At 40.0% G+C, this 12890-nt stretch overlaps 1 protein-coding gene across 4 annotated transcripts in view; it reads right to left on the bottom strand.

Annotated features, from left to right (window-relative positions):
* The window catches only part of CTPS2 (CTP synthase 2), an 89101-nt gene extending 81312 nt beyond the window's left edge, over window positions 1-7789 (bottom strand). The window contains exons 1-5 of one of the 4 annotated variants that reach the window (XM_072431197.1): window positions 7587-7789; window positions 5664-5721; window positions 3130-3335; window positions 2247-2417; window positions 1523-1623 (exon numbers count right to left, since the gene is read on the bottom strand). In XM_072431197.1, the coding sequence (XP_072287298.1) occupies window positions 1523-1623; window positions 2247-2417; window positions 3130-3335; window positions 5664-5707 (522 nt within the window). In that variant the 5' untranslated portion in view covers window positions 5708-5721; window positions 7587-7789. Of the gene's footprint in view, window positions 1-1522; window positions 1624-2246; window positions 2418-3129; window positions 3336-3596; window positions 3693-5663; window positions 5722-6430; window positions 6453-7586 lie in introns of those variants that run through there. The other 3 variants (XM_072431204.1, XM_072431212.1, XM_072431220.1) reach the window with 3 other exon arrangements.
* Between the last annotated feature and the right edge of the window lie 5101 nt (window positions 7790-12890).

The raw sequence follows: 12890 nt of genomic DNA, 5'->3' as shown, positions 1-12890 counted from the left end.
GTTGCTTCGAAGAGTGATAAAGCTCTACCTGTACCGACTTCAGGTTATTCAAAAACTTCAAGTAGAAGATTATGATGCTCATGTGGAAATGTGAGAATCACTCCTACACCATTACCAAAGCGACCCTCATCTCTTGGAAAACTTATGGTTCAGCGACTAGTCTTTCTTTCATCTCTATGGCCGGGATAACTGACACGACTGTCGAATTTGGGGATTTTTGTGGGGCTATATCAAAATCAAGGTGTATGCCACTGAGCCCTGTGACCAGTCACAGCTTGAGGAAAAAATCGGTACGGCCTGCAGTGAGGTCGGGCATGAGATGTTGCAAAACGTCGGAGAGGCTTACATTCCAAGGTGGCTGAAAGTTGTTGAAAATAGAGCCACTCATGTGGAGGTATACAACTAGTCTTCAAGTCATTTGAACCTGATGGCAAGCCTAGAAAGTAAAACTGCAACGACTCCTTTGTTGATGCTAAAAATAAGAATAAACTCAGTTTCTTGTGTAATTTTTAGGAATTCATTAAAAGTGTATAGTGACTTTTAGGACACCCTGTACATGGACCCCAGTCAGTGCCCCTGTATACACTAAATATCTCTGAACTCATCTGGTTTCCTCGAGCCAAAATGCATGTTTATTTACTTTTAAGTAAATGTTTTAAAACTAAAATACACCCAGGATGTCTTTGTTCATTTTTATTTTACTGGCATTTCTGGCACATTTTGCCCGCTAAGTTTACATGTAAATCAAAGAAGATTTCTGTATTCTCAGGTAAAAATAAATACCTCTAGTTTATATTCAGATTCGGATCCATCAAACCTGGAATGGATTTTTAAAAAATCATTTGCTATTTGTTAGCAAATGTTTTCAATCCTGGACCAGGTCAATTCCAGATTTGCTGGATCACCTAGCTTCACTTATGAAAGTGTATCTTTTCCTGCCTTGGAGAACTTTAATAAATCAGGCCTATTGTCCTAAGAATGATTTAGTAGTCATTTTCAGTATCAAATCGAGTGTAACAATTCTGTTAAATATTTGTTGCAAGAAGACATACAGAAGAATATACAAATGTGAATGTATGATTGTACTAGGATCTCAATTGGAACAACCTATGCAGATATACTAAGAATGTTTTATGTGGTTGTACCCTGTCAAAATATATATGCTTTTATAGATTAAATACCATTGCATTCAAAATATATTGTTTTTAAAATCCCAAAAGAAATCCACTGTATGTGGTATGTTTTGTCTTCTGGTAAATATATTGGATGTGGCACTAATATGGCTAACGGGGCAAATAAACCTTAATAAACTATTGTTCCATTTAAAGTTTAGTGGATGCAAAAAACATTATTTTGATGACCCTTTCCAAATATTTAAAAGCAACCATACATGTAAATGTGACCACATATTTGGCTTGAATAATGGGATGTGGCTGATATGTGGCCGATCTGTTAGGATACAGCTCTATGTGTAAGTCAGCATGAGAGGCTTGGTTATAAAACAGTACATAATGGCACTTGCCTCAATAACACATATTTGTGGCTCTTGCCGGTCTCTGTCCACAGGAACTTTTGCTTGGTTCATAACCCACTCCTGAATGGCATCAGTAATATGTGGGACCACTGCAAAAAAGATTACAGCTTTATTCACACATGGAAGAGTTTATTACATGAACATAGCAGTAGCAAAGTTGGACTTTCACACATGTATCGTGTGTCTACCCAATTACTGAATATTGTATATATTATTTTGCAGCCTCATTTTTCTTGGAAGGTAGATCAAGCACTACTTACTGTATTTATGATGCAAGTCACTGTTACTGCCACTGTCTGAGAAGATCTCAGCCCTTAATCTTCTCCCTGCAGTAACACTGACCACATATGATGACACCGTACATATAACAGAAGGGTACTAAATCAATCCTGGAGACCCAGTCAGCTGTTGCAGATACTAGGCGGTTAAGTCATTTTTCTCTTGCTGGTTAGCACTGTCAGTATGAGCTGTGATAAAAGCTACTACATCTTGTTCAACAAAAGGAGTCTGTCTCTGGAAGGCACAACAGTAACCAGTATGCAGGTTTGTCTTGCAAGAAAATAAATCTGACCAGTTTAATGCATAAGGGCTTGGTACAGCAACTCCATAGACTAAAATAAGCAGAACAGGATGACCTTCACTGTAATTATGATAACTTCAACAGGTATATAATTGTTAGACACATAGGTAGGGGAATTTTAGAAGAGCTCACCTTGTACGGTTTTCCCCAGGTAATCGCCTCTCCTTTCCTTGTTGATCACATGTTGATAAATTTTTCCTGTGGTAATATTGTTATCCTTGTAAAGGCTGATATCCAAGAATCTCTCGTAATTCCCCAAATCCAAATCGACCTCTCCCCCATCATCAAGCACAAAAACTTCTCCTGAAAGGCAAGAAAACAACATGGGAGAAAATATGAATACAACATAAATTTAACAATGACATGGCAAAAAATGGGCATTATTGAATCAAAGTTTGCACAAGTGGTTCTCTGTACATCATTCCACCTGGGCACACACCTAGAAGCATACCATGGTCAGGTGACCTTCCTCCTATCATAGCTCCTGGACTCCCAGAGAGCTTGATCAGTTCATTCCTAACACCTGTATACATCCTGTAAGGGGCATTTCATTCACAAATAAGTTTGTCATTGCTTAAAGGTAAACTAAACCATAAAAGTAAAAAAGGGCTGAAAGGAAGTCACTTTATTGCGAAAGGGACAGACAATGTCTCTTCTAAAGAAATTAAACTTACCTGCCTTTTAGTAATTTTTGTAGAATTAACATTGAGCTGTGTATGCAAATCTCAATGTGAGAGCCCAGAATACCTGGGTGCCAGGAATTAAATCCTGTGCACATGCACGGGACTTACATCATTCCAGCCTGGTCAATCAAGATAGCCAAAGATCCTGAACCCAGAAAAGGAAAGAGTTAAGATGACAACACTAGTGAAGGGGTGAGGGGATGTGAGTTTAGCTCTGCTTTAGGAAACAAAGTGATACAGACATTCCTTTTGTGTAAATGTATTCTTCAGGTGATTAAACTAACCTCTTTGTCATGGAATTATGGAAATGTTTTTTTTCACTGATTACATACCATGCTCATAAGGTGAAAATGTCCCAGCATCAATATTAATGTATGGGTCGATTTTAATGGCAGTCACTTTCAGTCCACAGGATTTCAGAATTGTGCCAATACTACTTGCAATGATGCCTTTTCCAATGCCCGATATGACACCACCGGTCACTAATATATACTTCATTGGATCTCTATGTACAGAGTACAAACGTTGAAAAAAATATCTGAAATGTAAAGAAAATAAATATTACAGTAAAGGGATAATACATATACAAATGTGAAAAACATAGAACAGAATTCACTCTACAATATCCTTATTTCAGTAAATGCAAGTCAGCACTTGGTATTTTTATCACTTCTATACATAAAATACCAGATGAAGCTTACTTAAAGCGAAACTAGATTTTTTTAAAAAAATGTAAGCAGGCAGGTTGGGTATTGCAGAAAAAACAGGTTATATGTCTTCTGAAATAAAACAAACTTACCTGCCTGACCACAGTATTCTTTATCTGATCCAGGCAAAGCTGGCTGCTGAAAATGAATGAACTCCAACGGTGAATAAGCAAGGGTATGTCATCCCAGCCTGGGTAATCAAGAGGATCCCAAACCTGTGAAGATGCCAATGCCAGATGCCAAAACCTGAGTGAAGATGCCAATGCTTGCAAAGGAATTAGGAGAGAGGAATTCAAGAAAAAGGACATCATCTGTCTCCTGCGATAAAGAACCTGCCTGCTCACAATTTTTTAAGTTTGATTCTGCTTTAAAGTGGAACTAAATTATGAAAGAAGACAGCTGAAGGTAAAACAATAGATTACTGATAAAAGGCGTTCATCTTTCCTCAATGTGGCTGCAGAGAATGATAGAGAGACCTTACTACGGTAAAATGTAGTTACTTATATGATAGTTCTTACTTTATTACATCAGGAAAAAGAAATACAAACCTATTTTTTTTTTTTTTATTTTGTTTATTTTACATCTTAGAACAGACATAAAACATACTATAAGGACAACAGAAAAATCCTATTTAAAACTGTATTTTGTAGTGCTATTTCTTTTTGTAACCCTGGTGGGGTTATCTCCCCTAATATCCCTTCAGCTGTCACCATCCTCCATGTGGAATACACTGGTCAGTCAAAACATTAATGTTGTGAAGGTCCCATTTGTGCCAATAAACAGATGTCACTCTTCAAGGAATGGAACTCACAAGATCACTGAAGGTGTCCAGTGTTTCTTGGTTCTGAGACCAGCAGCTCACACCGATCCACCAGCCTTCCCCTATTTCCATAGCACATCCTACAGCCAAAAAAAAAATGCACACATACTTGGCCATCTGCATGTTCTAAAAGGAATGACCTATTTCCTTTCACTACCACTGATTCATGATCTAGTTCTGATGCTGGCGTTATGCATCACAAGCATTGCGTGGTCTGTGATATACCAGTGTGTTCTGACATCTTTCCCTTCTTCATCAGTATTACGTTTTCAATGGGAGTTCTTCTGTGGAGTTTGACTAGATGAGCGAGCCTTTCCCCCCAGCCCAAAGACATCAATGAGTATTGAACACCCATGACCTGTTGCCATTTCACCATTTGTCTTTCCTTGGACCACTTTTAGTAGGAAATAGCAAATGCAAACCAGGTATACCCTATAAAACTGGCCGTTTTGGAGATGTTCTAAACCTTTTGTCTGGTTGCCACCATTTGGCCATTGCCAAAGTGGCTCTGATCCTTATAATTGGCTATTTTTCCTGCTTCTAACAAATTACCCTAAAGAACTGACTCGGTTCACTTGTTGCCCCTGAGAGGTGCATTGTAATGGGATAATCAATGTCACTTCACCTGTCCGTGGATTTATTGTATTGGCTGATCGCTGTATGAAGACATTTCAGAGATGAGCAAAGTAAAGAAGATCGCAGCAGAGCCCCAGTTATCCCAGCAGGAATCCCAAAAGGAGGAAGAGGGGAGGATTGTCTTCTAGGGTCAAAGGGCAGCAGGGCATATCCATGGTGTATCCACGGACGACAAACAAGGAACGAATGGAAGAGAAGCGGAGAGAGCGCAGTGAGGTGCTGCTCCGTCATTCTCCCCCTCCTCTGTACATGGAACATAACGGCGCTGTATGTACAGCCCTCGTTCATCCATCGTGCAGTCTTTTGTCCTTGGAAAGTATTGTGAAAGATCCTTTCCAACGACAATTATTGCACCTGTCTATGCAGCCTTATCCTGCCTCCCTAAAAAATTACCACATTTCTAGATATTTGATGTTTCCTAGAATGAAAACATTGCTGCTCATATAACCAACCATTCCTTGTGTAAACAGATTACTGGGAAATAGGTTCACTTTATCTGTACACCAGAGGAAACCATTGCTGGTTCTTCCCACCTCCTCCTCCCTTACTCTTTAAATCCCATTTCAATTGTCTGTTAGGAAAGGAAAGTACTGCTTATATCCGGGAGAAGACATCTAATGAAAATGGAAATGTTCTTTATCTTTTGTACAATAGTAAGACAGAAAGAATAAATGGGAGAATTATCTTGACATGACATTTTTACCTTTTTCCACGTGCAAAATAATTCACAACTTTCCTTCCAATCATTGTTAATCTTTTCACTGTAAAGCAATAAAAGCAAATTTTCCAAACATTAAATGAACCAAATAAAACACTTAAAAATGGGCATGCAGAACACCCCAAGAAATGTAACTTATGTTTTGTGCGATTGGCTCAGAGCTTTACTATTAAGACTCATGTGAACAACTTATTAGACTGCTGACATATCACGCAGCGCTGTACAAAGTCCATAGTCATGTCACTAGCTGTCCCCCAAAGGAGCTCACAATCTAATGTCCCTACCATAGTCAGATGCCATTAGCACAGTCTAAGGACAATTTTGGGGGAAGCCAATTACCTCTCCGCATGTTTTTGGGATGTGGGAGGAAACACGAGTACCCAGAGGGAACTCACACAAACACAGGAAGAACCTGCAAACTCCATGCAGGTAATGTCCTGGCCAAGATTTGAACCTGGCGCTGCAAAGGTCATGATTGTACATGGACCTTTGAAGACTTTTTTGCTAAAAATGAAACTTACTCAGATGCTACATTTTTGGCAATATGGTCCCTAAAGGCCCATGTGCATCATGGTAACGCATGGTAACTTATTAACATGTGCTGCGTTATGACAGTCCATTTATTTGAATGCATAACATATAAATTACAGACTTCTGGAAAAGCTGTAAGACAATCACACAAGTCAGCAGTTAGATTTCTGGGGTGTTTTGAGTGAGAATAGAAATGTTTTTTCAGATTCACTGAAATCTACCTTTTATGTGCAATAGGTTTTATTTTTGGCACAATAGTCATCCCCAGTCTCCAGTATCTCATACAACAAGCAAACCTAGAATAGATCTGGTTCAAAATAGAACATTTGAGAAGTAATCATAAAATGATTTTTAAGAAATCTATACCAGGTGTGCGGGATCACCCAGATTCTCTTATGATCTTTTCTAGTCTTGGAGAATTTTAATAAATCAGGACCGATGGGTTTGTCAACAACTTTCCATAGAATCAAGCTTGAAGCCATGTGTATCATTAAGCTGACCAACACCGTTCTATTCACAGTACAGCCTCTATGAGTTATATAGGACACAAAGGGGTCTATTTATAAAGCAGGGGATGTGACATTCACTGAAACATTCCACAGTGGAGAATCAATCACTAACATGAACCTGGAGGATTCTGCACCAAAGAACATTTAAAGCGTACCTAAACTCAGAAGTAAAAATTTTGTTTGTGTTTAAAAAAAAAAAAAGCACCACCCTGGTAATTACTAATTGCCTAGGCAATTGAGAATGAATGGGAGCGCACAGCCTTCCGGGATACCTAGGTCACGCTTCCTGGGAGGCTCTTGGCTGCTCCCTCTGCGCATGTCCAAGCATCTCAGGCATGCGCAGAAGGAACCCTTTCATCAACAGGGAAAAAAATGGCTGATGACGCATGCGCAGTGAGATTGGCAAGTTTTTTCCCCATCTACATCACCCAATCTCGCACCTGCAAAGTGGACGACGTGGGACCCGATGGAAGAAACGATAGAAGGTTTTGTGGTTTTATTGTTTTAGGTTTACTTCTGCTTTAAAGGAACGTCAGATTCGCTGCTTTATAAATAGACCATAAAGTGGAAAATGCAGAACATTTTTATGCCATGTGGCATGACACTTATACTAACAATCCATACTTGTTATATTTCTTATGTTCCCTGGAAGGTACACCTGGAAGTCTCCTAGCCCTGATCTCCCTGTGTACACACCATGGAAGGACTGTACACCAGAAGTCAATGAGCTGTCAGAATTCCAGATCCCCTCCTCTTCCTTCCCTCACCCTGCCAGTGACCATGCATTAGGCACTGCACAAGAATCTGCCCTCCATACTGCTACCCCAGGGCTATAACATGAAAGTCCCTGGTCACGTGTTCATTTTACCTGGAGACAGGTGACAGCACAGGAAGTTTGCTCACAGCATGTCCATGACAGGTATCCTTGGAGCAGGAAAAAGGAGGGAGAAGTCAGAGCTCAGCGGCCTCCGGTCACCTCTTTCACCCCTCTGCTACGTATATAGTGCCGGGCCCTGCTCTCCTTCACTTCACACACGCTGGAATGACACTATGAGAACTGACAGCCAGCAGGTGGCGCCAGACTCCTTAGCAGAGATGTTAACATGTTACAGAAGACGATACATGCCTTTTTTTTAAAAGAGCTTTATTGATACGCGAACAGTTACAGTTACTGTGAAGAAATGTAAAACAGAGCTTCCTTTCCAAGCTAATAAAATACATATTTTTCTGTGAATCTAGTTTATGATATATGTGTATAAACTGTTAACACAAACGTGTATGCTAATTTTAGAACATGACACAGGACACTGGGGCCGTACAGCAAAAAATAGACATGACTAGTGTGCTGAATATTGCTGAATATTGGGCGTAGCTTACAGCTGGACTTCAGAAAACATGTAAAAAACAATCAGATACTTATTATTAAATACTTAATTTTGCATGGGGGAACTAGAATTAGGCTACCTACACACGTGCAATAATTGAAACAAACGACTAACGACCTTAACAAAAAAAGTGCACAACGACTGGCCAACAACACCAATGAATGAGCAATGTCGCTGGAAACGAACGACCGTACCACCGGATCTGATTGGGCGACGATCGTTCGATTTCTTTTGTGTGTACGGTCTTTCAGTGATCATGGATGGTTCTGCGGAACACTTTCTCCATTACACGTCATATAATGCATCATTCAAAGGATCGTATCTAATGTGCATACATTATTGGTGGATTATATTTGAACGATCGTATCGTTACAGCATGTACAGAATTGTGCACTATACGATCATTCAAAATAATCGTGAATAATCGTTCGTTTTCTAACAATAATTATTGCACGTGTGTACCTAGCCTTAGGCTCCCTATTTACCTTACTAGCCATGGTTGCCCCTGCAACCAACTCCCACCTGTTCCCTGGCGGTTTTGTTGTGATGGGACCCGCATTGTCCTTACTTAGGTCTAATTCACACTGGCGGTGACGATGTGGTATGTTGACTGCTTCTTCACACCAGGAAACACTACTGCTTGTGGGGACACTACATGCAGCTACTCCCTGTGGCGGCTTATGGGAATGAATAGGAGCGGCGGTACTAGTACTACTCAATGCCTCCAGCAGATACATGTGCTGCCATACGAGTGCAAAGTGCCAGTCATTGTGAAAAGGAGGGATAAGTTAAAAAAATGCAGTAAAGTACTCTCTAAAGCACCCTAAGAACTATGGCTTACATATGCTTACAGTTTTCTCTTAGTCCCATGCAACATCCTACAATACCTGTTGATTCTGCCAGTGAAAAACTAATGCAACTCCCTGAGGTGGCAAACCAACAATGCTGCACTGATGCAAAAAATCAGAGCAGAGTTGCCCCCTTTATGTAGGCTGTTCCTGCTAGTACTATACTAAACGATAAGAAAACATGCTAATTGACAAGTCTGTAGATATCAGTCAGCACCTGCCCACACCTTGTCCAGTTAACTGCATCCTATCTACCCTGATACCGTCCTTCCATGACCTTCAAATCTTGGTGGAATCGTTCACCTTGCTCATTACTGACTAAACCAAGGTTTTCCAAGAAGTTAGAAAGATGACTATGCAGAAAATGCACCTTGATTCTTATATTGCAACCAAGAATTTTGTAGCTCTCCAAGAGTTTCTGGACAGTTTCTGTGTAATTATTTGCTTGTGTGTTTCCATGAAAGTCCTTGACAATGGCTTTGAATGATAACCAAGCGTTCTTTATGACTTCTGACATTGTCCTGATGAAATGTTCATCTTTGATGAGCTGCCAAATCTGTGAACCATCAAACACACCGGCCTTTATGTCAAATGACAGGCCAGGAAATGCCAAAATGAGGTATTTGAAACAGTCTCGTTCAGTTGGCAAAGCTTTAACGAACGGCTTCATCAGACCCAGTTTCATGTGCAGAGGTGGGAATATAATATTCTTTCTATTAACAAGTGGCTCATGTAGAATGTTTGGATCACCTGGTTTTACGGCAGATCGTGTGTTGTGATATTGCAACAACTCAAGGACTCTTTGCATATTCTTCACAAAGAGGAACTGAATGGCCAATTGGGACTGACCCAAATATATTGCCATTGTGAATGAGGACACACTTTAAGCTCTGCTTTGAGCTATCGATGAATAGTCACAATTCATTTGAGTTATTGGTTGGAGTTCTCAATTCCTCCATTAAACCAGGTATGTTATGGCAAATCCATGCTACAGTAATCGCATTAATATAAGCTGTAGAAGACAAACCTGACATGATAGAAGAGAACTAACTGCACTTTCAGAATCAGCATACCTATTTTAGTGTAAATAGGCATCAAAAGCAAAAAAACATGAAGTCAAGAAAAAATTTGATCAAAATTGTTCCCCAGTGTTATTAATATACACTATTTATATAGCACCATCATATTATGCAGCACTGTACAAAGTCTATAGTCATGACACTAGCTGTCCCTCAAAGGGGTTTACAATCTAATGTCCCAACCTCAATCATTTGTCTTTATTACAGTCTAGGGGGAAGCCTAACTGCATGTTTTTGGAATGTGGGAGGAAACCAACACAAACACAGGGAGAACATGCAAACTCCATGCAAATGGTGTCTTGGCCAGGATATGAACCTGGGACCTAGCGCTGCAAGGGCCAGAGAACCTACCTTACCTCTGAGCCACCATGCTACCCTATATACAACACAACTATGCCACAGTCATGGGCATAATCAGGGTCTCACTGACACAACTACTACATAAAGGAACATATTTAAAAAAAATACAATTCTGCCTTTACATATGTTTTTGTTTTTTGTCTAAGCATAAATGTATTTAAAGTTGAAGCCAACTGGTTGAGGGAGGGCTCTTCTACCAATGAATGGCCACTGAAGATGTAATTTCTGTGTATTTATACCAAAGTTACATCATCCCTGGCACAAGGTTCCTTTCCTGGCATGGTATTGATGCCAAGAATGAGCTGCTTTCTACACCGCCCTGTGCGGTAAAAACATTGCTGGACACAATGCAAGAGGTTGTTTGGCAGATGAAACTTTGCATGTACATATTCTTCCGTTCAAGCAAATCTTTATTTCTTGGCTTTTTTTTCAATTTACTTGTGGTTTAAACTTTTTTAGAACAGTTAGAGACCAGCAAGTGCTGAGACAATAAACAAACATGTGGGTCATGAATATGTAATGTACATATGTAATGTAAAACCCCACTGTTAATGGTAGACAAAAATTCCAAAGCATTTCTACTGCATCTTTTCATTTCTGTGAACATCCCATATGGCTTTCGCCAACCAGCTTCAAGTATTCTTTAGAAGCATAAGCTTGCATATGGATGCAAAAGGCTTTATTTGATGTATATCTTCAAATGCAGAGGCCAGAGAGCTCCTGGAGGAGAAGGAGGCTTATGTAAACCAAAGGAAATATGGAGTTGCTTGAAGCTTTGATGATGTTAAGAGAGGAGGGAAAAAAAGGAAAACAAAAATTCTGTAACGTTTAATTTTTGGTGTGAGCACAGTTCTCCTGGGGGTTCCAGTCTTCTCCTTGGGGAACTCACCAGGAGCACCTACCTAAATTCTCAGTCAGGTGGTGTGGTGAATAAATGTTCTCCGTCTGGAAAGATGTGTTGATGTTAAGCCAGGTTTGTTTTTTTTTCTTGCAGCTAATTTGGCTTGGTGCAGGTCAGAACAATATAGCGGCAGCAAACACATCCTTATTCAATAACTCCTGGGCTGGACTTCACCCAGGTGGAACCTTCAAAGTGTGGGGTTTTGCACTTTGTCACAGAGACTACTCTGTGGGGAGTTCTGTTAGGTCTGGGTCACATGATGTGCCAAATCCCGTATGAGAGCCTAGAGACATAGCAAGAGGATTCAGCCCTTCTGGGAAATTTACATTGTTCCCACTTGTCTCACCCCATTATTGATACTGCTTCTTCATTGTCATTACCACTAGTTGTTTTGTTTGGTGGTAGGACATCTGGCCATACGCACTACTATGTAGACCAATATATAATACAGTATTGTTTCTCATTCTTGCTTCATTTGTTAAGTTATGAAGAACCCATGGTTCATCTGGGGTTAAAACCCATCTTTTCAAAATTGCCAACTTGTCTTCTTACGTTTCTTAAACCCTCACTACACACCCACCAATCCACAACCCCCCTCATATAGTGTACTACTTCACCCTCCTCTTAGACTGTAAGCTCCTCTGAGCAGGGAGCTCTCCTCCCATGTCATTGTTCATGTGTCTGTGGTCATTTGCATCCCCTATTTAATGTACAGCACTGCGTAATATGTTGGTGCGATAAAATACTGTTTATTAATAATGGTAATAGACTACTACACAGCAAAAGTCTTTTTGAGGTAGCAGTAGTGGGAAAGAGTGGGAATTTTATTTTAAATGCCTCCTGTCGATATCTCCTAGGGCAGCACCCTGGATGGATCTCTCAAATGTCAAGTTCACACATTCCTTGTAGTGTGCCTGACAATACAATATATTCTTTTTCTTCGTATATAGGACTTCACTAGGCCACATGCTCAATATCACCACTAAGGGTCAGTAGTACAGAAAGCATGTTACCTATTTTTCTCTCCAAAGCCTTTCCTGGGGTAGACTTCCAAATCTGGTTTGATTTTGGCCCAATTGTCTCTGCCCCCTGTTAAACCTAAACATTCTATTCATTTTGTATCAATTCAATCTGGCTCTTGCCCCATAAAGTAGACTGGATATTTATTAGATATTGCACAACCGGACTGTATGTTGTATGGTCAGCTTAAAACTCTCCATAGCTAATGTCAGCCCTAAAGAACTATTCATTTTACAGTCAGACTAGGTGTTCCTTTTTGGTGTGGAAGGAGGGATCAATGTCCAGGCAGCTACAAAGAAAGTGGAACTAAAGTCCTTCAGCTAAACATTGCTATCAGTCAGACTTTAATACCAGAAGAGTCGGTATACATCTCTTCTGCAAAATAAAAGCTCCTCTTCTGCCTAACTGCTGTACATACTGAATGTACTTGTACAATGTAATGCTTCTGCAGCATTTACATAAACCAAGAATGCAAAAACTGAAGTAGATTGAGGAAAACGTGTCAGTAGTGACTGATGAGCTAGATAGTGTCTGTTATAGTATTGGAAGGTCCCTTTGAGAGGTACATTTGCCATAATG

This window comes from Pyxicephalus adspersus, chromosome 1 (assembly GCF_032062135.1).
Source record: "Pyxicephalus adspersus chromosome 1, UCB_Pads_2.0, whole genome shotgun sequence".
NCBI classification, from domain to species: domain Eukaryota; kingdom Metazoa; phylum Chordata; class Amphibia; order Anura; family Pyxicephalidae; genus Pyxicephalus; species Pyxicephalus adspersus.
The sequence above is the reverse complement of the archived record's forward strand: the minus strand, read 5'-3'. Positions and strand labels throughout refer to the sequence as shown.